This window comes from Chiloscyllium plagiosum, unplaced genomic scaffold (assembly GCF_037043375.1).
Source record: "Chiloscyllium plagiosum isolate Xiang-an unplaced genomic scaffold, Cpla_swu_hap1 HiC_scaffold_27, whole genome shotgun sequence".
Lineage (NCBI taxonomy): Eukaryota > Metazoa > Chordata > Chondrichthyes > Orectolobiformes > Hemiscylliidae > Chiloscyllium > Chiloscyllium plagiosum.
This window is the reverse complement of record NW_028270165.1, coordinates 5,036,009-5,056,099: the sequence shown is the minus strand read 5'-3', so window position 1 is coordinate 5,056,099 and position 20,091 is coordinate 5,036,009. Positions and strand designations below refer to the sequence as shown.

At 45.2% G+C, this 20,091-nt stretch overlaps 1 protein-coding gene across 1 annotated transcript in view; it reads right to left on the bottom strand.

Annotated features, from left to right (window-relative positions):
• Positions 1-20,091, bottom strand: part of LOC148142928 (uncharacterized) — a 130,161-nt gene that overhangs the window by 19,582 nt on the left and 90,488 nt on the right. The window contains exon 3 of the mRNA XM_087975762.1: positions 361-542. Coding sequence (XP_087831888.1) covers positions 361-542 — 182 coding nt within the window. The remainder of the gene's footprint in view (positions 1-360; positions 543-20,091) is intronic.

Here is a 20,091-nt window from a genome sequence, read left to right as displayed (position 1 = left end):
TGTCCCGATGCATTCAACTACTTCTTACAGACTGCGACTCATTCCCAGAAAAAGCCAACAGTTCTTTAACTGGACAGAAAAAAAAGAAAGAGTAGCTTCTGGGCTCAACATGCTGCAGCTCCCACTGGAAGCAAAGTTGGACGGAGGGAAGTCCAGCAGGAAACAAAAATAGCTCACTGACTCTACACTGCCAGAACAGGCGGGAGTTTCAGTCCTGGGGGTGACCCACAACAGCTTCACCGGTGTAATCCGATTGGTTGGGAGCACTGGTGCCCCCGCAAGTTGCAGGTCAACAAAAACCTCCACCCACACTAGGGGCTGGCAAATGGCCTCTCAACATTGTGGATCCGCCAGTGCCTCAGCAGATGGGAAGAATTGCTGAAGGCCTTCCTGCACTCGGGGCAGGGGAAGGGCCTCTCCCCGTGTGGACCCACCGGTGTGTCAGATTGGAGGAATGGCTGAAGCCCTTCCCGCACTCAGGACAGCTAAAGGGCCTCTCCCCCGTGTGGACTTGTTGGTGGATCTGAAGGGTGGAGGCCTGTGTGGATGCACCGATGGGTCTCCAAGGCAGAGGGGACACAGAAACCTTTCCCGCAGTCGCCACACCTCCACAGTTTCTCCACAGGGCAGGATTCCCCGGGTTTCTCCATGGCCGAAGCTTCAGCCGCACACAAATGTGTGTAGAGCTTCTACCCGCCGTGATATCCTCTTTCCAAGCCGTATTATTGTTTCAGGCTCCACAGTCCACTGCAACAGTACAGTAGCTCATCCAGTCCCACTTCTGCTGAAAACGTACTGAAACAACAATGAAAATACTTTGCTCCTTTTCACAGAATCATAGTTGAAAATCATTGTGGTCCAGATGGACTGAGTGACTGTCAGACATTGACGTCAAAGTGAGGACTGCAGACACTGGAGAGTCAGTGTCGGAAAGTGCAGCGCTGGAAAAGCACAGGTCAGGCAGCATCTGAGGAGCAGGAGAGTCAATATTTCAGGCACGAGCCCTTCATCTGTTGATTTTGAAACTTCCGTCTTCAGATCTCCAATATTCTAAAAAGAGATCACAAACATCAATGTCAGTCCAGGGTAGAATTGGTTGTTCTGAATTTCTACTCTGTGGAATATTCTTTTCTTTTGTTATTCCACAAAATTGAAAGCACTATCCCACTCTCTCTCCCCCTCTGTTCTCACTCCACTCTAATTCTCCTGAAGGTGCTGATTCAGGATCTCACAGGGCAGAAAAGCAAAAACGTCAGGACTGACATCCCTCTGAATTTTGGATACCTCCACCTGAGTTAATATCTATCACAATATTGGGATAGTGCCGAGAGTGAGCAGGTCTGATTTTGGGAAGAATTTTTTTAAAAAGTGCCTCAATTCAGGGTGAACCTGCAAAGCAGCTTCTTGAGGAACAGCCAGACACAAAATGGTTAACGTACCCAGGAACGGGGGAGAAAGTGAGGCATCAAGGTATTAAGACCAACACCAGAGAGAAACCAAACAAAGACGTGGCAAATGTTTGTGGAAAGTCAGATTCACAGAGATATACAGCACAGAAACAGATACTTAGAGCAAACTCTTCCGTGCTGATCAGACATTCTAAATTAAGGTAGTCACATTTGCCAGCACTTGGCCCACATCCATCTGAACCCTTCCTATTCATATACCATCCAAATGCCTTTTCAATGTTACAATTGTACCAGCCTGCATCACTTCCTCTGGCACCTCATTCCATACACGCACCACCCTCTGAGTGAAAACAATACCCCTTAGGTCTCTAAAATCTTCACCACTCCCATCCCCGTCCTCAGCCTAAACTTATTAACCTCCAGTTCTGGACTCCCCCATCCCAAGGAAACCACCTTGTCTATTTACTCTATCCCCGCCCCTCGATTTTATAAGTAATCTTTCTGGTTGACCCGCCCCCCCAGTCTCTGGCACGCTGGGGAAAACAGCACCTCCCACCCTCCATCCGGCTCTCCTCACCTTGAATTTGCAGTATCTGCTCCCTCCCTGGGTTCACTCCAGTTGCTACAAGTGAACAGATCCCCTCCAGAATGAAGAGTTGCTTAGAGGGAGGAAGTGAGTTTCACTCAAACGGACATGGCCACTTCCGTGTTGTGACGTCACCAGTGCCGCACTGCGCTTGCTCCGGATGGCGGCCGCCTGGATCGCACTGCCCTACGCAGTTTGCAAAATTCCTTCCTTTCAGAGAATACCCAGAGTGTGGAAGCAGGTCATTTGGCCCAAGGAGTCCACACCGACCCTGCGAATGGTAACCCACCCACACCCATTTCCCAAACCCTATTGCTTTACATTGAACCCTTACTAATGCACTTAACCTGCCCATCCCTAAACACCATGGCTAATCCACCCTAACCTGCACATCCCTGAACCTGACGGAACAATTTAACATGGCTAATCCACCCTAACCTAGACAGATGCCGGCCAGAGATCCTAAATTAATGTAGTTCCACTTGCCAGCATTTGGCCCATATCCCTCTAAACCCATGCTATTCATGTACCCAGATGTCTTTTAAATTGTGTCATTTTTCCTCCGGCAGCAGGTTCCAAACATCCGCCAACCTCTTCGTGAAAAAGTTTCACCTCACGTCCCTTTCTCCATTCACCTTAAACCTAAACTCCTCTAGTTCTGGACCCCCCCCCCCCCCCCCCCCCCCCCCACCATGGGGAAAAGACCTTGGGTATTCACCCTATCCATGCCCTTATAAACTTCTGTGAAGTCAGCCTTCAGCCTCTGATACTCCAGGGAAAATATACCGGAGGTATTCAGCCTCTCCCTGTAGCTCAAACCCTCCAACTCTGACATCAGCCTTATAAATCTTTTCCACCCCTTTCAAAGTTTCACAACATGGTCTCTTTGTTCTGCAACATTCCCCTTAACTGTGCCAGTCCTGCATCGATTGCTTGACCAAAATGCAAACCACACATTTCTCTAAATTAAACACCATCTGCCATTCCTCAGCACATCTGATCAATTCTAATTTATATTTATTTCCTCTTATTCCAGAGAAGCTGAAAATCTCCAATCCACACACTCTCCCTCCATTCCCACTTTGCTGAATCTAATCCCTGCTATATCTCATCCTAAAGGGTCTGATTCATGCTGATTAACAGGCCCACACTCAGAGGTGATCCAATTGAAACATACAGAATACTGAACGGCCTGGACAGAATGGATGTTGGGAAGCTGTTTCCAATGGCAGGAGAGACTGGATCCAGAGGGCACAGTCTTAAAGAAAAGAGAAGACCTTTTAGAACGGATTCAAGGAGAAACATCTTCAGCCAGAGAGCAGTGAATCTATGGAATTCCTTGACACACAAGGCTGTGGAGGCCAAGTCAATGAGGATATTTAAGACTGAGACAAATAGATTCTGGAGTATCGAGGGGTCCCGGGAGAAAGTGGGAGAATAGGGTTAACAAACTTATCAGACACATTTGAATGGTAACAGCAGACCTGATGGGCTGACTGACCTAATTTCTGCTCCTGTCTTCCAGTTTCTTACTGTCCTGGACACAGAATTGGGGGCAGGAGTATGCCATTTGGTCTTTCAAACCTGCACCAGCATCGAACAGATCATAACTGGATATGGATCTACCTACATCTAGGTGGATAAGTTGGGAATTTTTCACTGGAGCACAGGAGGTTGAGAGGTGACCTTTTTAGAGGATTATAAAATCATGAGGGGTATAGATGAGTTGAATGGCAAGTGTCGTTTCAAAATGAGGAGCAAATTTTTAAGGTGAGTGGAGAAAGATTTTAAAAAGACATGAGGAAAACCTTTTTCTTTTAAGAGAGTGGTTTGTGTGTGGAATGAAGAAATGGTGGATGCAGGTAGAGTAACAACATTTAAAAGACATTTTGATAAGTACATGAATAGGAAAAGTTTGGAGGAATATGGATGAAACCAGGTGGGACTAGTTTAGTTTGTGAATATAGTCAGCATGGACTCATTGGACTCAAGGGTCTGTTTCTGTGCTGTTTGACTCTAACTGTTCTGTACTGGTCTTAAACCATTTTATTTCCTTCCCCCACAACCATCCACTTCTTTGTTGTTCAAAAGTCAGATAAACTCAGCTTTGAATATATTTAATGACCTCCTATCTGCACAAAGACATCCCCACTTCTGAACTGAATTCCTCTTGCTGATATACCACTTGCCTTGCTGATTGCTTACTACACCTGTCTGACAACTGGCATTGACTGGCATAGAAGGATGCTGATGCCCCTTTGTACATCCACACATCATTCCTGACGAAAGACTCGTACCCATAAAATCGACTCTCCTGCTCCTTGGAAGCTGCCTGGCCTGCTGTGCTTTTCCAGTGTCACTTTTTGATTCTGATCTTCAACACCTGCAGTCCTCACCTTCATCCACATCCCAATATCACCATTTAAACAATGCCCCTTCTTTGTTTTTTTCTTCCCCCACAGCAAAGGATATAACTTCACATTGAAGTATTGGATTTGCCATGTGTTTGCCAATTCAGACAGTCCTGGACCAACATTTCCTGAGTCTGCTCCTTCCTGGATTCAATCCGTTTCCTTTCAGTTGCTACAAGTCAGCAATTTAAGCCCACAATGAAGAAAAGGGCATGAGAAACGTGGACAGAGGAAGGAAGTTGCAGTCTGGGGTGAAACTTAATCTTCATTCAGAGAGAGAGGTGCAGGACAACTTCCACATTCAGACAATAGGGGATGTTCTGATTGGCAGGATGACTACCAAGCTTCTGGTCCTCCAGGAATGCCCCAATGGCTAAAAGTCGCGCCCCATTTCAGCAGAAACTAGGAGCATGCGCATTTTTTAGCTGACAAAAATAACAAGCGCCGTTCTTGCTGACACCGAGGAGCCTGTGCAGTATGCTCTGTGAAAATGCTGCTATTACTGACAAATTTTAAGGGTCCAAATGCCAATAGATAAAAAAAAAAGGGTAGACCCACAATTTATTTTCCTCCGTGGCTCCTCACTATTTTTGCTAGTTACCGTACCTATACCCCTCATGATTTTACAAGTTTCAATAAGGTCACCCCTCAACCTCCTATGCTCCAGTGAAAAACGTCCCTGGCTCTCCTAACTCAAACCATCCATTCCTGACAACGTCCTGGTACATCTTTTCCAAACCCTATCTAACAGTGTTCTTCCTATAACAGGGCGAACAGAACTGTACTCAGCATTCTAAAAGTTGCCTCACCAATATCCTATACAACCTCAACGTGATATCCCAACTCCAATATTCAATGATGTGAACAGTGAAGGCAAGTGTGCTAAATGCCTTAACCACCCTGTCTACCAGTGATGCAACTTTCAAAGAACTATGTACTTAAACCACGCCCCATGTCTCTGTTCTACAACATGATCCAGGGCCCTACCAGTAACTGTACAAGTCCTGCCCTTTGTTTTTGTAGCAAAATGCACTCCTCGCTTTTATCTATACCTCTCTCATACGCATGATCTCTCTCAGAGACACACTCCCACCACCCAATATTCACACCTTCACAAGCTTATACTCCATCACACTCTTGCATTACCAAACATGCACACAGGCAAACGCTCTTATGCAAACTCTCAGACACACACACACACTCGTCTATGGGATAAATTTGCATTTGCTGATACATTCAATTTTGATCAAAAAGCACAATCTGTAGGTAGTCAATATTTTAATAATTTTTAAAATTGTAATATTTTAAAACTTCCTACTTTGGAAATGGAACCAGTCTGATTGGGATACAGACAATCTTCAGACTCTAACCTCACACCGTTCATGTACTGAGCTGTGATGTCACCGATTTTTATAAAACCTTAAGTCATCTCGAGAACCTGACTTAAAAGTACTTCTGAGCTTTACATATTAATGAACCAAAACCCATTCTAAAAGATTAAAGACTAAACCGCAATCTAGGGTTGTACAATATAGCCCGGTTGTACGACACTGATCTTTTCTATAAAATCTGTGTCTTATGATCCTGCTCCACAGCTACCTGAAGGAGCAGCACTCCAAAAGCTAGTGCTTCCCAATAAACCTGTTAGACTATAACCTGGTTTTGTGTGATTTTTAACTGTATCCACCCCAGTCCAACATCGACTCCTCCACATTGTTTCCAGTGAACACAGCCCACACCTGGTGCGGTCTATAAACCTTACAATGCTGACGACATAACGCAGTACCTGCACTCCTGGAAAATTTCTAACCATACTGGCTACTTATTCACTGCTGCAACTGATACACAACATTGGAAACTTAGTGCAGGAGGCTGAAGGAAATGAGCAGTTTTAAAACAAAAACCTGTTGCAGCTCAAAGCTTCCATGAGTCTGAGACTGGTGGTAAGTTCAGGTAATCTTTATTGCAACCCAACTTTACTACAGCTTCAGATCCTCCCAGCAAAAAGGCATAGAAAAAGTAGCTGCTTTTTATACAGCACAAGGTCAGAGCATTGTCAGTCCAGGGTAGAAATTCAGAATATGCAATTCTACTTTGAGGAACATTTTTTGCTTTTGTTATTCCACAAAATTGAAAGCACTATCCCACTCTCCCACTCCCTGTGTTCTCACTCTGCTTGAACTAATTCTCCTGAAGATGCTGATTCAGGATCTCAGACAGAAAAAGCAAAAAACGTCAAAACTGGCATCTCTGAATTTGGATAACCCCATCCAACAGTTAATATATTTCACAACACCATGGTACTGCTGAGAATGATCAGGTCTGATTTTGGGAAGCAAACACAAAAGGGTGTGTCAATTCGGGGTGAACCAGCAATGCAGCTTCTTGATGAAGAACCAGACATTAAATTGTTAACATCCCCAGTAAAAAAAAAAAGGGTGGGTGTGGAGGAGGTGAGACATCAAGGCAATAACACCAACACTCGAGAGAAACTAAACATACAGACATGGCGAGCATTGTTGGAAAGCCAGGGTCATGGAGATATACAGCACAGAAACAGACCCTTCAGACCAACTCATCCGTACAGAAAATATATCCTAAATCAATTAGTCCCATTTGCCAGCACCTCAGCCGATAACCCTTTAAGCCCTTCTTATTCGTTTTCCTCATTCAGATGCCTTTTCAATATTGTAATTGTACCAGCCTGCATCACTTCCTCTGACAGCTCATTCCTTTCATGCACCACCCTCTGAATGAAAAAGTTGCCCTTCTGCTCCCTTTTAATCTCGCTACCCCCCCCCACCCACCATCCCCCTCCACATCCCCCAATGGTGAACCGATGACCCTCTCACTTCGGACTCCCCTATCCCCAGGAAAAGAGATGGTCTATTTACCTTATCCATGCCCCTCATGATTTTATAAACATCTATAAGGCCACCCCTCAGCCTTTCACACTCCAAGGAAAACAGCCCTAACCTATTCAACCTCTCCCTATAGCTCAAATCTCTCAACCCTGGCAATATTCTTGTAAATCTTTTCTGAACCCTTTCAAGTTTCACAACATCTTTCCAATAGGAAGGAGACCAGAATTGCATGCAACATTCCAAAAGTGGCTGTTGGGCAATGGTAATTTAGTTCCAAAATGCTAATTCCTTCACCGAGAAGGAAATAATTTGCAACGTAGCTGAGAGAGGCCCCTTACGGAAGAGTGAAAAACAGAGAGAGAACTTTCCATTAAGGTGGAGAGGAACAGAGTTGATTCTGTGATTGGGGACTTAAATCTAAAGCGAGAAAATTACAATGGCAAATGCACAAACAGGCCACAACAAATGAGGGAACATTATTAAAAAAAAAAATGACAAACATTTAAATAGCACCTGGAGGAACTGCAATAGTTGTCCCTTCCTGTCTGGCAAAATAAAATACAAAAGGTGGTCCAGCCACGGCTAACAAGGGACATCATGGATCGTACTGGATCCAAAGAAATGGCGTACAAATTGGCCAAGGAAAAGCAGATCTGAAGACTGGGAGCACTTCTGGTTTCAGCAAAAAGATTGATTAAAAAGGGGAAAATGGGGTATGTAAAGACAAAAAAAAAGGATTAGTGAAAATAATTACAAATGAGAACAGGCAAAGTTCTCATGTGGATCAAAGAGATGGCAGACCAATTAACCACACATGTTGCTTGTATCATCAAAGCAGGACACAAGTAACATCCCCAAAATTTTGGGGAACACATGGTCCATCGAGAGCAGAACTGAGTAGTTGTTGGGGAAATTGATGGGATTAAAAGTTTACAAAGCCCCAGCACCTGATAATCCGAACTCCAGGGTATGGACTGAGATAAGTCATCCAATTGTCAAACCTTGGGCTTATCTTAGCAGGGCTTACACACTTAACAGGAAGGTCCTGGGGAGTGTTACTGAACAACCAGACCATGGAGTGCAGGTTCATAGCTCCTTGGAAGTAAAGTCACAGGTATTTAGGATAGTGAAGGTGGCATTTGGTATTCTTTCCTTTATTGGTCAGAGCATTGAGTACAGGAGTTGGGAAGTCATTTTGCAGCTGTTCAGGACATTGTTTAGGCCACTTTTGGAATATTGCATGCAATTCTAGTCTCTTTACTATCAGAAGGATGTTGCTAGGATTGGAGGATTTAAGCCACAGGGAGAAGTCAAACAGACTGGTGCTGTTTTCTTGGAGAGTCGGAGTCTGAGCAGTGACCTTATAGAAGTTTAGAAAATCATGAGGGTCATGGATAGGATAAATAGATAAAGTCTTTTCCCGGAGGTGAAGGCATACGTTTAGGGTGAGCGGGAAAAGATATAAAAGAGTCCCAAGGGGTAACTTTTTCGAACAGAGGGTGTTGCATGTATGGAATGAGCTTCCAGAGGAAGTAGTGGTGGCTGGTGAAATTGCAACACTTAGAAGGCATCTGGATAGGTATATGAATACGAAGGGTTAGGAGATATATGGGCTGGGTGCTGGCAAGTGGGACAAGATTAGGTTGGAATATCTGGTTGGCATGGACGGGTTGGATTGAATGGTCTGTTTCTGTGCTGTACATCTCTATGACTCTATGATGTTTGTCTTGAGTTTCCCATCTGAAACTTGTGACATCCACTAAACTAAATCTACAAAAGACGTCACTGTGAGTACAAGATTAAAAGCTCAGGGGACAGTTCTACTTTCCACAGAACACATCTTCTCTACTAGCTGGAAGTATTAAAAATTTCAATCCTACACATTGTCTCTCCTCCTGCATTGAAATTCACATCCACTTCCTCATGTCTTTCTTCCACTCCTGGTGTTCTCCCTTTTCTCCAGTCTCCAAACTGAAAACATCAACACGTCAATACTCTTGTCCAGCGCCACAAGTTATCACATTCAACTCAAATTCAGGATCTCTCTCTCACTCCCTTTTCCTGTGTTAAGGGCAGATATACCCTCAGCGCCTGGTCTCTCAAAGTGAAATGAGGAAATTCTAGTTGACACAAAGGCTGTCACGAGATTGGAGTTCTCTCCCGGAAATGACCGCGGATGGTGCCTTCACCAAGATGGCCACCCACCCCAAGACAACATGCGCCTTACCCTCACAAAGATGGCGGCCGGTTACCCGGGCAACCCGAGATCTCCTTCTCCAATAAATACTTGACCTGTGGGGCTTTTATTCGCGGCCTGAGGCCTCCCCCTCGGAGTTTATAAACTCCCCAGTCTCCCTCCTCCCGCGGGTCCCAATCCTACCCTGTCTCACTGTCTCCTCTCCCCGGGGGCAGGAGCCAGGTCTTGGCGCTCGGGCCTGGCGACCTCCCCGGGATGTTCCTGAAACCTGGTCCTGTTCTGAAGGATCACTGGACCCGAGACGCGTTTTCTTGGGGGGGGGGGGGGGGTGATGTCATCACCAGCTGAAGGGACGTGATTGGACGAGTCTTCCAAGAATTTGAAAACAATGGGAGCGGGGCGATAGGTTTGCCCGCCCCCAGCCACCTGATAGATGGGTTTATTTTCAGTTTGAACAAAAGTATGTTTTCAATTTTCAGCCTGTACAGAAATGGTATTCCAGACGTCTGGAAAGCTGAAACATTGGGAAACTTTCAGACATAAACAATGGGATACTAATAAAATGAATAAAAGTAGGTAAAGTAAATTACCAAAGAAACCTAGCACAAAATATCAAAAAGAAAAGCAAACGCTTCTAGTCGTATGCTAAAGGGAACAGAGTAAATGTTGGTCCCTTGGAAGATGAAACTGGTGAGTTAATCAGGGGAATACTGAAATGGCAGAGCTTCTAAATTAATACATTTCCTCAGTTTTCACCTTGGAGGACAGCAGTACCAGTCCTATTGGAACAGCCAAGGCAGAAGCCATAGAAAGCGTAGCACTTAAACAATCAACGTGGATAGGTGTACTATGAGGATTAAGGGTAGACACGTTCACTGGGCCTGATGGCCTACATTTTAGGGTACTAAAGGAAGTAATGGCGGAAATAGTGGAAACATTCGTCACAATATTCCAAAATTCCCTGGACAGGAGAAAGACTAATTGAGTGTATTTAAGACTGAGATAGGTCGATTCTTGGTTGACAATGTGAACAAAGGTTACGGAGAGAAAGCGGGAGAATGGAGTGGAGAAACTTATCAGCCATGGCTGAATGGTGGAGCAGACTCGATAGGCTGAATGGCCTGATTTCTGCTCCTATATCTTATGATGTTATGTTTCCAGTTGATTGGAAAAATGTTAATGTAACATCTGTATTTAAAAAGGAAGGGAGGCAATATATAGGAAATTGCAGACCAGTTAGTATAGTATCTGATGTTGGGAAGGTATTCGTATCAATTATAAAGGAAGCAATATCAGGACGTTTGGAAATTCAAAACTCCATCCAGCAGAGTCAGCATGGTTTAATGAAGGGCAAATCAGGTTTGACTAAGTTCTTTGAAGATATAACAAGCGAATTGGATAATGGGGATCCTGTAGATGTAATATATCTGGCCTTCCAGAAGGCATTTGTGAAAGTGCCACTCAAAAGGTCAATTCACAGGTGGGATCATATGAGATTAGGGGTGATTTATCTGCTTGAATAGGTGACAAGCTGATGGGGAGGAGACAGACAGTCTGAATCGATGGCTTTTTTATTCTGGATGGCAAGATGTAACTGTTGACGTGCCACAGGGTTGGGTCCTTGGAGCCCAACTATTTACAATCTATTTCCAGGGATTAAAGGCTTGGATTCAGGGATAAAAGGCATTATAGCCTAATTTGCAGATGACACAAAATAGGCATGATGGTAAATTGCATTGAGGAAATAAGAACCTTACCACTAGATATAGAGAGGTTAGGAGAGTGAGCCAAAATTTGGCAGATAGAGTTCGGTAGATAAGTGCAAGGTCATGCATTTTGGTCACAAAAACAGGAAGGAGACCTATTATCTAAGTGGTGAGAGGCTTTGGCGTGATCTGATGCACAGGGATCTGGGTATCCTCGTTCATGTGTCACAGAAAACTAGCATGCAGGTACAGCAGATAATAAAGATAGCAAATGGAATGTTGGGTTTTACAGGTAAAGGAATAGGATATAAGGTTAAGGAAGTGTTGCTGCAACTGTAAATGGTATTGCTGAAACCACACCTGAAGGATTTGGCTAGTTCTAAAACTCTTATTTCAGAAAAGATGTAGTTCACAGGATGTCCACTAGATTGATCCCACAGATTTTTTAAATATAGATTAGATTACATTACAGTGTGGAAATAGGCCCTTCGGCCCAACAAGTCCACACCGACCCGCCGAAGCGTAACCCACCCATACCCCTAACCTAACACTACGGGCAATTTATTATGGCCAATTCACCTGACCTGCACATCTTTGGACTGTGGGAGGAAACCGGAGCACCCGGAGGAAACCCACGCAGACACGGGGAGAACATGCAAACTCCACACAGTCAGTCGCCTGAGGCGGGAATTGAACCCAGGTCTCTGGCGCACCGTGCCACCCACAAAGGTTGTCCAATGAAGAGAAATTGAAAAGTTTAGACCGATACTTTTGAGAATTTAGAAGAATGAGAGCAGATCAAATTGAGGTACTCAAGATGATAAAAGATATGGATAAAGTAGACATGGAATGGATGCACCCTCTTGTGGGGCATTCTAGGAGAGGTCACAGACTAGGACAAGGGGGAGCAAATTTAAAACAGAGTTGCATGAAACTACTTCTCCCAAAGGGTTGTGAATCTGTGGAATTCGCTCCCCCAAAGTGGTCGAAGCTGGGACAGTGAATAAATTTGAAGATGTGTGAAATAGGTTTTTAATTGGTGATGGGTTGAAGAGTTATGGGGAGAATGCAGGAAAATGGGGGTGAGGAGCGTACCGGCCATGATTGAATGGTGAAGCAGTAAAATTTACAGGGATGTTGCTGGGACTGGTGGTTTTGAGTTGTAGGGAGAGGCTGGGGCTTTTTAAAACCTGGAGCGTCATAGTCCGAGTAGTAACATTATTAAAGGTTTCTAAAATCATGAGCGTCACAGATAGGACGAATAGCCAAGGTCTTATTTCCCAGGATGAGGGAGTCAAAAACTAGAAGGCATAGGTTGAAGGTGAGAGGGCGAAAGATTAAAAAAGGACTGAAAGGGCAATGTTTGGACACAGAGGGTGGTGCTTGTATGGGATGAGCTGCCAGACGAAGTGATGGTGGTTGGTCCAATTACAATATTTAAAAGGCGAATGGATGAATAGTTTGGGTGTAGAGCGATTTGGGCCAAATGCAGTAACTTGGGACTGGGTCAGTTTGGGACATCTGGTCAGCATGAATGAGTTGATCCAAAGAGTCTGTTTCTGTGCAGTGTGACTCTATGTCTCTCACTCTATGACTGAAAGCAGGCCTTTTTGCTGATAATCTTCCTGTTGGATTTTTTTAGTGCACTCAGCTTCAGGAGATTTGTGGTGAGTGAAATTGGCACATGTCCTGTATCCTGGAAATTCTGGAAAATAAAAATAAATAATTCTCTGTGAACGGTACAATCCACATCCCCCAACGAGAATGGTACAATCCTCTCCTTCCCCTCTGCACCTCAACCCCCCCCCCCCCCACCACCCCGAATGGTACAATCATCCTATCCTTTCTACCCCTCCCCATGAATGATGCAATCCTTCCCTCTCAATGGTACAATCCTTTCCTCCCTCACCCATGTAGGGTGCAATTCTCCCGTCTCCGAATGGTACAATCCTTCCAACTGTCAATGGTAAAGTTCTCCCCTACCCACATCCGCCATGAATGAAACAACCCTCCCTGTCTGGACTGTACAATTCTCCTTTTCCCATGTCCATGGGATGATTCTTCCTCACCTCCACCCCCACCCCCATGAGTGACAGCATCCTTTTCATCCCCATTCGCCACCCCGCACCACCACCCCGACCAGGAATGGAACAATCCTCCGTCGGGGAGTCCAAAACTAGAGGGCACAGGCTTAGGGTGAGAGGGGAAAGATATAAAAGAGACCTAAGGGGCAACTTTTTCACACAGAGGGTGGTACGTGTATGGAATGAGCTGCCAGAGGAAGTGGTGGAAGCTGGTACAATTGCAACATTTAAGCGCCTTTTGGATGGCTATATGAATAGAAAGGGCCTGGTGCTAGCAGGTGGTGCTAGATTGGGTTGGGATATTTGGTCGGCATAGATGGGTTGGACCGAAGGGTCTGTTTCCATGCTATACATCTCTATGACTCTATAAGTTTAAAGACTTCATATTATGTATGTACACTATCTTTGCCGCTTGTAATATTTCATCCTCCTGAAGAAATCCTTCAAAAAAATATTAGCACCAGGTATGAAACTGACTGTGTGATTACTTCAAGTGAAGGAGTTAATAAGAATGAGAAAGGAGCGGCTGAATATCCAAACCTACCCATGTAACAGTCAAAAAGGCACAACAATGCATTTTCTTCCACATGAGGCTCAAAAATTCAGCATGTCCATAAGGATCCTCACCAACATTTACAGATGCACCACAGAAAGCATTGTGTCTGGGTGCATCACGGCCTGCAACGGCAACTGTTCTGCCCAGGACCAGAAGAAACTACAGAAGGTTGTGTGCACAGTACAGTCCATCCTGGAAGCTAACCTTCCATCCATGGAATTCATCTTCACTTCTCATTGTCGTGGAAAGGCTGCCAACATTATTCCTGCAGCCACCCCCGCCCTGGCACCCAGGAATGATCTCCTACACCCTCTTCTGTCAGGCAGAAGATACAGAAGCTTGAACATACGAACCAAAAGTTTGAGAATAGCTTCGTCCCTGCCATTATTAGACTGTTGAATGTAACTCATGAATTTGAAATCTGATGTTGACCTTGCTTTTGTGCACCTTCTGTGCAGCCATAATCCTACACACCTCGCTCTGTCTAAGCACAGTATGACCTGCACGTCCTTGTTTGCTAGGATCTGACTGTACTGATCACAAATCAAAACTTTTGACTGTACTTAGGTACATAGAACAATACAACACAGTATAGGCCCTTTGGCCCTTGACGTAGTGCCGACCCTTTATCCTACTCTTAGATCAAACTAACCTACATATCCTTCATTGTACTAACTTCCACGTGCCTAAACCAGAGTTGGTTAAATGTCCCTAATGTATCTGATTGTACTATAACCGCTGGCAGTGTATTCCATGCATCCACCATTCACTGAGTAAAGAACCTTCTCTAACATCTCCCCTGAACCTTCCTCCAATAACATGAAACTTATTCCCTCTTGTAAGGGCATTTCTGCCAAGGCTATCCACTTTATCTATGCCTCTCAACATCTTGTACACCTCTATCAAGTCACCTCCATCCTTTTTCGCTCCAGTGAGAAAAGCGTTAGCTCCCTCAACCTTTTTTCATAAGACATGCCCTCCAGTGCAGTCAGCATCCTGGTAAATCTCCTCTGCATCCTCTCTAAACATCCACATCTTTCCGACAATGAGCCAACCAGAACTGAACACAATATTGCAAGTGTGGTCTACGGAGCTGCAGGATTCTACGGAGCTGCAGAATAGCCTCATAGCATTTACACGAAGTCCTCCTGCTAATGAAAGCCAACATACCATACGCCTTCATAACAGCCCTATCAATCTGCATGGCAACTTTGAGGGATCAGTGGACATGGACCCCAAGATCTCTCTGTTCCTCTACACTGCCAAGAATCTTGCCTTTAACCCTGTATTCTGCATTCAAATACGACCTTCCAAAGTGAATAGCTTCACATTTTCCCACGTTGAACTCCATCTGCCATTTATCAGCCCAGTTCTGCATCTTGTCAATGTCTAATTGCAAACTAGATCAGCCCTCCACACTACCCACAACTCCACCAACTCAATGTGGGACATATGGCAATAAATCAAGTCAAAAAGCTCTCACAAAGAACTCTCAGAGGGAATCTCACCCCTGACCAGTGCCGTTTCTCATGTAGATCCAATATTCTTGTATCTATGTTAGAGTGGTGCTGGAAAAGCAAAGCAGGTCAGGCAGCATCCGAGGAGCAGGTAAATCGACATTTTGGGTAAAAGCTCTTGATCAGGAATAACGTTGATTTTCCTGCTCCTCGGATGCTGCCTGACCTGCTGTGCTTTTCCAGCACCACTCTAATCTGGACTCTGGTTTCCAGCATCTGCAGTCATAGTTTTTACCTACATTCTTGTATCTTTTCTGACTGCAAATCAAGAGGCCATCCTTTTTACGAGACAAATAAATGTGTCAAGTTGAGGAAACAAAGCCTGTCAATGTCTTTAATAGACACAGATCAAGACCAAAATTTTCCAGAGACTGTCCCCTCCTCTGGATTGACTTGCTTTCCCTCCAGCTGCAACAAACCAACAGTTGAACCCGAGGATGACAAATAGAAAAGGAGGGGAGGGTGAGAAAAGAGGGTGTTGTGCTCACAGATAGAACAAAGAAATTTTATAGTCCAGGAATATGCCCTTCAGCTGTCCAAGCCTGAGCAAATCCAAATCTTCTGTCTGTCTAAACCTGTTGCCCAATTCCTAAGCATCTGTATCACTCTGTTCCCCACCTACTCATGCATCTGTCCAGGTGCATTTTAAATGAATTTACCGTGCCTGCCTCTACTACCTCTGCTGGCAATGCATTCCAGACACCCACCACCCTTAAAAACTTTTCACCTCTCGTTATTGAATCTTTCATCCTGGGAAAGAAAGCTCATCTCTATCTACCCTGTCTATATCCTTCGTCATTTTGTAAACCTCAATCAGGTCCCCCCTCAATCTCCTTTTTTCTAATGAAAATAAACTTAACCTACTCAACCTTTCTTCATAGCTAGCACCTTCCATACAAGGCAACATCCTCATAAACCTTCTCTGCACCCTCTCCAAATTGTCCACATCATTTTGATAATGTGGCGACCAGAACTGTACACAATATTCTCAAAGCAGTCGAACCAACATCATTTAAACTTTTAACATGACCTGCCAGCTCTTATATTCAACACCCTGTCTGATGAAGGCAAGCATATCATATGCCTTCTTGACCACTCTATCCACCTGTGCAGCAACCTTCAGGGGACAATGGACCTGCACTCCCAGATCTCTCTGCTCATCAACTTTTCCCTAGGCTCTTCTGTTCACTGTATAATTTGCTCTAGAATTAGACTAGCCAAAATGCATCACCTCATATTTGCCTGGATTGAACTCCATCTGCCACTTCTCTGCCTAACTCTCTAGTCTATCTATATTCTCCTGTATTCTTTGACAATCCCTTATGCTTTCTGCTACTCCACCAATCGTTGTGTCATCTGCAAATGTGCTAATCAAACCAGCAGTGCTCTCTTCCAGAGCCCTGATCCCTGTGGAACTGGTCACCTTTCTCTATTTCAAGAAACTCCCTTCAACTACTACTGTCTGTCTCTTGTTGCTCAACCAGTTCTTTATCCTCCTAGCTAGAACACTCTTTGATTGGTAGGAGGACCAGACTCTGATTGACAGGAGGACCAGACTCTGATTGGCAGGAGGACCAGACTCTGATTGGCAGGAGGACCAGACTCTTCCCGGTCCTCCAGGGTTTCCCAAAGGTTGGCGAAGGCGAAAGTGAGGACAGTAGATGCTGGAGATCAGAGTCTAGATTAGAATGGTGCTAGAAAAGCACAGCAGATCAGGCAGCTTCCGAGGAGGAGGAAAATCGACATTTTGAGCAGAAGCCCTTCATCAGGATCAAAGGTTGGTCTGCCGTCCATCAGAACAATGTGGGCGGGCCCCATTCCGATTTCACACATGCGCACTGCCTGCGACCGACAGAGCGGGTTCTGCAGCGCACGGGATTGTGGGAGATATAGCCGCCAGTAACGAGGTGAAATGAAGTGTCCCACATGCTGTCTTAATCATACTATTCACGTGATATTGAAGTACACGTTAGGAGCCAACATTTAATCGATTTTAAATGATACACTGAATGAAATACTATAGGTGTTTAACTCTAAACTCTATTTCCAATTCAGTGCCAGTATATTGCTCCTTATCTGTCCTCAAATAAGGACCGAATCAATGCCCTCCATCTGTCCCTCCTTAACGTTAATTTTTCTTTAGTTTGCACAATTCAACGCTCTGTTTCAACGATTTATTAAAAGTTACTCGTGGTAAATGGGCGTTGCTGGCTGGCCAGCATTTTATTCCCCTTGTGGTGGTGGTGGTGGGCTGCCTTCTTCAACTGCTGAGGTCGATATGTTGTATGATGACCCACAATGCCCTTAGGAAGGGAATTCCAGGATTCATACCTAGCAACACTGAAAGAATAGCGGTACGTTTCCAAGTCAAGATGGTGAGTGGCTTGGAGGGGTACTTGCAAGAGGTTGTGTTCCCAAGTATCTGTTGTCCTGGTCCTTCTAGATGGAAGTAGTTGTTGGTTTGGAAGCTATTTTCGAAGGATCTTTGGTGAATTTCTGCAGTGCATCTTATAGATAGTACACACTACTGCTTCTGAACAGTGGGGCAGAGGAAATGAATGTATGTGGATATCGCGCCAATCGAGCAGGTTATTTTGTCCTGGATGGTATCAAGTCTTTGCTTGAAAACTGTTGAAGCTGCAGCCATCCAAGCTGATGGGAGAGTATTCCATTACATTGCTGACTTGTGCCTTGTAGAAGATGGATAGATGAAAATATTTGACAAATAGACTATTTCCACAAGACCTAGTATTCCCAAAGTTAAAGTATTTTTAATAACCATTTATATTTTCCAGAATTTCCAGGATTGGGGACTTGCACCACTTTTACCCACCACAAATCTCATGAAACTGGGTGCAGTAAAAAAAAAATCCAGCAGGACGATTTTCAGTAAAAAAAAGGTCTGGTTTTGATCATAAAAAGAATCAATTTATAGAGTGACACTGCATGGAAACAGACCCTTCAGTTCAACACATCCACGCTGACCAATTGTCCAAGATCTGACCCAATCCGAATTTCCAGTATTTGGCCCAGATCCTTCTCAACCCAATTTATTCATCCAGGCACCTTTTAAATGTTGTAATTGTACCCAACTCCACAACTTCCCCTGGCAGCTTGTTCTACACCTACACAACCGTCTGCATGAAAAGCTTGCCCTTTAAGTCTCTTAATCCACATCCCTGCCACTCTGTGACAGCACCACCTGTCTATTCAAGACTGTCACCCGCAGTGCCGCCTGTCTCTTCCCCCCTGCCACACACAGCGTCCCCTGTCCATTCCACAACGCCACCCACAACACCTCCTGTCCCTTCCATCCCGCCACACACAGCGCCGCCGGCCATTCCCTCTGGCGCCCACTGCAGCCCCGTCCATTCTCCATGCCACCTACAGCGCCTCCATCCATTCCCTATGCCACCCAAAGCACCCTCTGTCTAGTTCCCCCCGTCAATCACCCACGGCACCCAAAGCTCTCCCAGTCCATTGCCCCCCACGCCACCTACAGCGCCTCCTATCTATTCTGCTCTGCCACAAACAGCATCCCCTGTCCTTTCTGCCACGTCACCTCAGCGCCCCCTGTCTATTTCCCCAACAACCCCCGGCACTCTCTGTCCATTGACCCCCACATTCCACAGCATCCCCTGTCCAGTCCCACCTGCCACCCAATGCACTCCAAGTCCATTCTGTCTCTATCCCCAGCTTCTTGTCCATTATCCCTCTCTACGCCGAACACCCGGTCCATTCTATCTCCCCATCTTCTGCCCCTGTCCTTTCTCTCCCCACCCAGTGCACCCCATCCATTCTCTCTCTCCCCACGCTCTGCAACCCCAACCATTCGCTCTCTCCTCACACTCTGCACCCCACACTATTCTCTCTCATTCCTTCCCAACACTCTGCCTCCCCCATTCTCCCTCTGTGGCCCCTCTCACATTCTCTGTCCTGCCATCCTCTGTCCCACCCCCTCACCGTATTTCTCTACCCCACCCTCTGCTCCCCTGTCCATTCTGCCTCTTTTCTCCCCAGCCCACAAACCCACCCCCCGTCCTTTCTCGTGCCTTGAGCCCTCTTTGGTCGCTGTATCAAGCCCTTCTAAGAAGAGAGTGAGAGAGAGAGAGACAAAATATATGTGATGACTCTACCTGGGAGACCGGAGGGACGAGAAATGGTTAATCTTTAAAAGTGAGAATAGCTAAAATGTTATATTTAGAAACATCGTTAAAGTCTGAAAGCACGTACATTTTTTTAAAAAGAGCTCCTGAAATCGTTCTGAAACTTGCAGTGAAATATGCGCAGTTAAGCTATAGCTCAGGACAGGCCGTAAGGGGTGAATGGCCTACACCTAGTCACGTGAAATTGGTCCCCCTTGTGAATTAGAGTTGTAAAGCATGGAAACAAAACCTTCAGTGCAGGCCGACCAGATATCCTAATTTGGCCGATATCCCTCTAAACCCTTCCATCCAGATGCCTTTTGAATGTTGTAATTGTACCAGCTACCACGACTTCCTTCGGCAGCTCATTCCAAACACACACCACCCTCTGTGTGAAAAGTCGCCCCTTTGGTCCCTCATAAATCTTCCCCCCCTCACCCTAAACCTATGCTTCTAGTTCTGGATTCGCCCCTTCCCCTACCCTGAGGAATAGGCATAAAAATGTTGAGCAGCCAGACAGAATGCAAAAGGAAAAAAATTGTGGATCGACCCTCTTTTTCTCCTATTGACATTTGGACACAACTGTCAGTAACAGCAGCATCTCTACGGAGCATAC